General features: G+C 55.6%; 1 protein-coding gene across 1 annotated transcript in view; it reads right to left on the bottom strand.

Annotated features, from left to right (window-relative positions):
* The window catches only part of LRPAP1 (low density lipoprotein receptor-related protein associated protein 1), a 75,530-nt gene extending 73,335 nt beyond the window's left edge, over nucleotides 1-2,195 (bottom strand). The window contains exons 1-2 of the mRNA XM_014533450.1: nucleotides 2,108-2,195; nucleotides 352-541 (exon numbers count right to left, since the gene is read on the bottom strand). Of these exons, the coding sequence (XP_014388936.1) occupies nucleotides 352-541; nucleotides 2,108-2,195 (278 nt within the window). The remainder of the gene's footprint in view (nucleotides 1-351; nucleotides 542-2,107) is intronic.
* Between the last annotated feature and the right edge of the window lie 684 nt (nucleotides 2,196-2,879).

Genomic DNA, 2,879 nt, shown 5'->3' with positions numbered 1-2,879 from the left:
CCCCCCCCCCCCCCCCATTCACTTAGACAAACACACAGCCCGTCACGGTGGTTGCCCAGGCCCTTTTCATCAAGCTCGGAGCCGGAGCCGCTCTGGCTCGGGGAAGGGCATAATGCAGAGCAGGAGACGGATGCCTCTGCACCCCCTGCACCCCTGCACCCCCGTACCCCGGTACCCATGTACTCCCTGCATCCCTGCACCTCCTGCACCCCCTGCATCCCTGCACCTCCTGCACCTCCTGCACCCCCTGCACCCTGCACCTCCTGCAACCCTTGCACCCCCTGCATCCCTGCACCTCCTGTACCACCTGTACCTTCTGCACCCCCGCACCCCTGCACCCCCGGAACCCACAGCTCAGTGAGCCTGATGAGAATCAGAGCGGTTCCCGGCACTTCCCCCGAGAACGGAGAATCTGGAGAATCGCGCTCACTGCCCAGCTGTTTGCTCACAGGCTCAGATGTAACCAGTTGGCTGGGGTGGAGGTCCTCGCAGAGGCGCTCGCTCTGGGATGTGAGCAGCCACTCCGCAGGCCTGCTCTCTGCTGAGGTGCAGAGGGGGTGCAGGGCCCACAGGGGGTGCAGTGGTGAAAGCAGTGCGAGTCTCTGCCTGTTCCCCCCCCACCCCCATTCCTGCTGGAAGGCTTTGCAGGAGGCTGGGGCCACCCCCTCCTTCCGGGACCACTTCCCTGGTTCTGGCCCCTGATGATCGCGGGCCAGGAGGCAGCCTTTGGTGCGTCACCACCTGGGGTTTGGGATGGTCTCTCTGTCTTTGATGTTTCACTTGCTCAGCCTACCAGGCACCTTCTTCTTTTTCCCCTTTAACTACGAGGACTCTTCCCACCTTTCTGGAAAACTCCGCCATCCCTCTGCGAACCGGTCCAGGCCGCCGGTCTCAGCCGGCACCCTCTGCTCGTGCCCCTGACGGCTTCCGTTCCTCCTCTAACCGGCTCTACGCTTCTGGGAGGTTCCTGCGAGTTCACGCCGGCACCGGCTCTGCTTTGCCGATAGAGCCCATCAGCGGGATTGTTTTGTTCAAAAACTACATTTTCGATTTGTAGGCGTTACAATGATTTACTTCGACACCTGATGCCATTGTTATACAAAGGCCTGCTGTGACGTCGGGGCTGCTAGTTCCTTCTCTGCTTTTGTCATTTCTAGGGCGCCCCTCCCGCACACACACCCCTCTCTGTGGGGTGGATGCGGGCTCCCCGCACCTGGGCCTCACAGGGTCCCGCGCTGGGCCGGCTCTCGCCCAGGAACGGGAGCTCCGTGCAGCCCCGCGCCGTGGCCAGCACCTGTCACTGCAGGCTGAAGGGTGGCCACGCATCCTCGCCCCCGGGCTTTGGGAATGCCCTTTGGGAAAGGGTCTGTGCAGATGGCATGAAGGGTCTTGAGATGAGGAGAGGGGTGATGCTGGGTGACCTGAGTGGCCCCTAGATCCAGGGGCAGCTCAGGGGACAGTTTCTATAGCTGAGGACCAGGGACGTGGGTGACGGACAGACAGGGAGAAGCCAGAGAGGAGGGAGGCCACGTGATGGTGGAGGCAGTGATGGGAGCGACATGGTCCAGCCCAGGAATGCCCGCAGCCCCTGGGGGTGGAGGCAGCAGCAGGGACCCCCACCTGAGCCTCGGGAGGGAGCACAGCCCTGCCCACGCCTGGACTTGGACTTCTGGCCTCCAGATCTGTGTGAGAATAAATGCTGGTTGTGGCCATAGTCCCAGGACACTAGTGTAGTCACCTCGACCCAGAGGAACAGAGACCCCTCCTCCAGGGAGCCCACCGCTGCCAACCCCAGGCTCTGCCTTCTGAGCTCCCCCCCTGCCCGAAGCCACAGCAGCAGCTGCAGCCTCTCCCTGGAAGGGCCTTGCAAGGAAGCAGGACCCTTGGGTCACAGAAATTCCACCTGGACACACTCATGCCCGGCCTTATGCTTTGACGTAAAGTTCTAAAACATTACAACGAGTCCTAGACTCAGAAATACCAGTGGAATTAAAAGTAAATCAAACTTAAAATAGCATGTAAGTTTCCGCAACAAGCCGCACGCCAGGGAAGATGCTGAGGTTCTGTCATCGAAGGGTTACCCCCGGTTCACGGCCCTCAAGCTCACCCAGGCAGAGGCCGCAGAGCGAGATGGGGGCGGCGCCCAAGGGGCAGAACATCTTGTCACTGGAAATGGCTGTGATGCGGAAAGCCATCCCTTTGTGGCATGAGGGGTACAGAAAGTGGGCTCTGGAGTCAGATGTCGGGTTTGAAATCTGCCTCCTGGGACAGTAACTGGGTGGAGCGACCAGGTTATAGAACTTGCAAGCATGTACAATCATCTGCCAACAACTTGGATAACCTAGAAAATTCTAAAAACACAAAATCTACCAAGACTGAAACACAAAGAAATAAAACATCTGAATAGATCTATGACTATAAGGAGATTGAGTCAGTAATTAACATCTCCTAACAAAGAAAAGACCTACCCCTGATGAATTCTGCCAAACATTTAAAGAAGAACTAATAGCAATTCTTCTCAAACTTTTCTAAAAACTTGAAGAGGAGGCAACACTTCTCAACTCATTCTATTAGGTCAGCATTACTCTGACACCAAAGCCAGACAAAGACACTACAAGAAAAGACTACAGACCAATAGCCTTGATGAACAGTGAGGCAAAATACTCAACAAAACACTAACCACCAGAATTCATCAGCGTATTAAAACGCTTATACACCATGACCAAGTGGGATTTATTCCTGGAATGCAAGGATGGTTCAACATATGAACCTTGATCAATGTAATACACCATATTAACAGAATGAAGGGGGAAAATCACATGATCATATCAATTGATGCAAGAAAAGCATTTGACAAAATTCAACACTTTTTCATGATA

Source organism: Myotis brandtii, unplaced genomic scaffold, assembly GCF_000412655.1.
Source record: "Myotis brandtii unplaced genomic scaffold, ASM41265v1 scaffold986, whole genome shotgun sequence".
NCBI classification, from domain to species: domain Eukaryota; kingdom Metazoa; phylum Chordata; class Mammalia; order Chiroptera; family Vespertilionidae; genus Myotis; species Myotis brandtii.
This window is presented reverse-complemented; position numbering and strand designations above follow the sequence as displayed.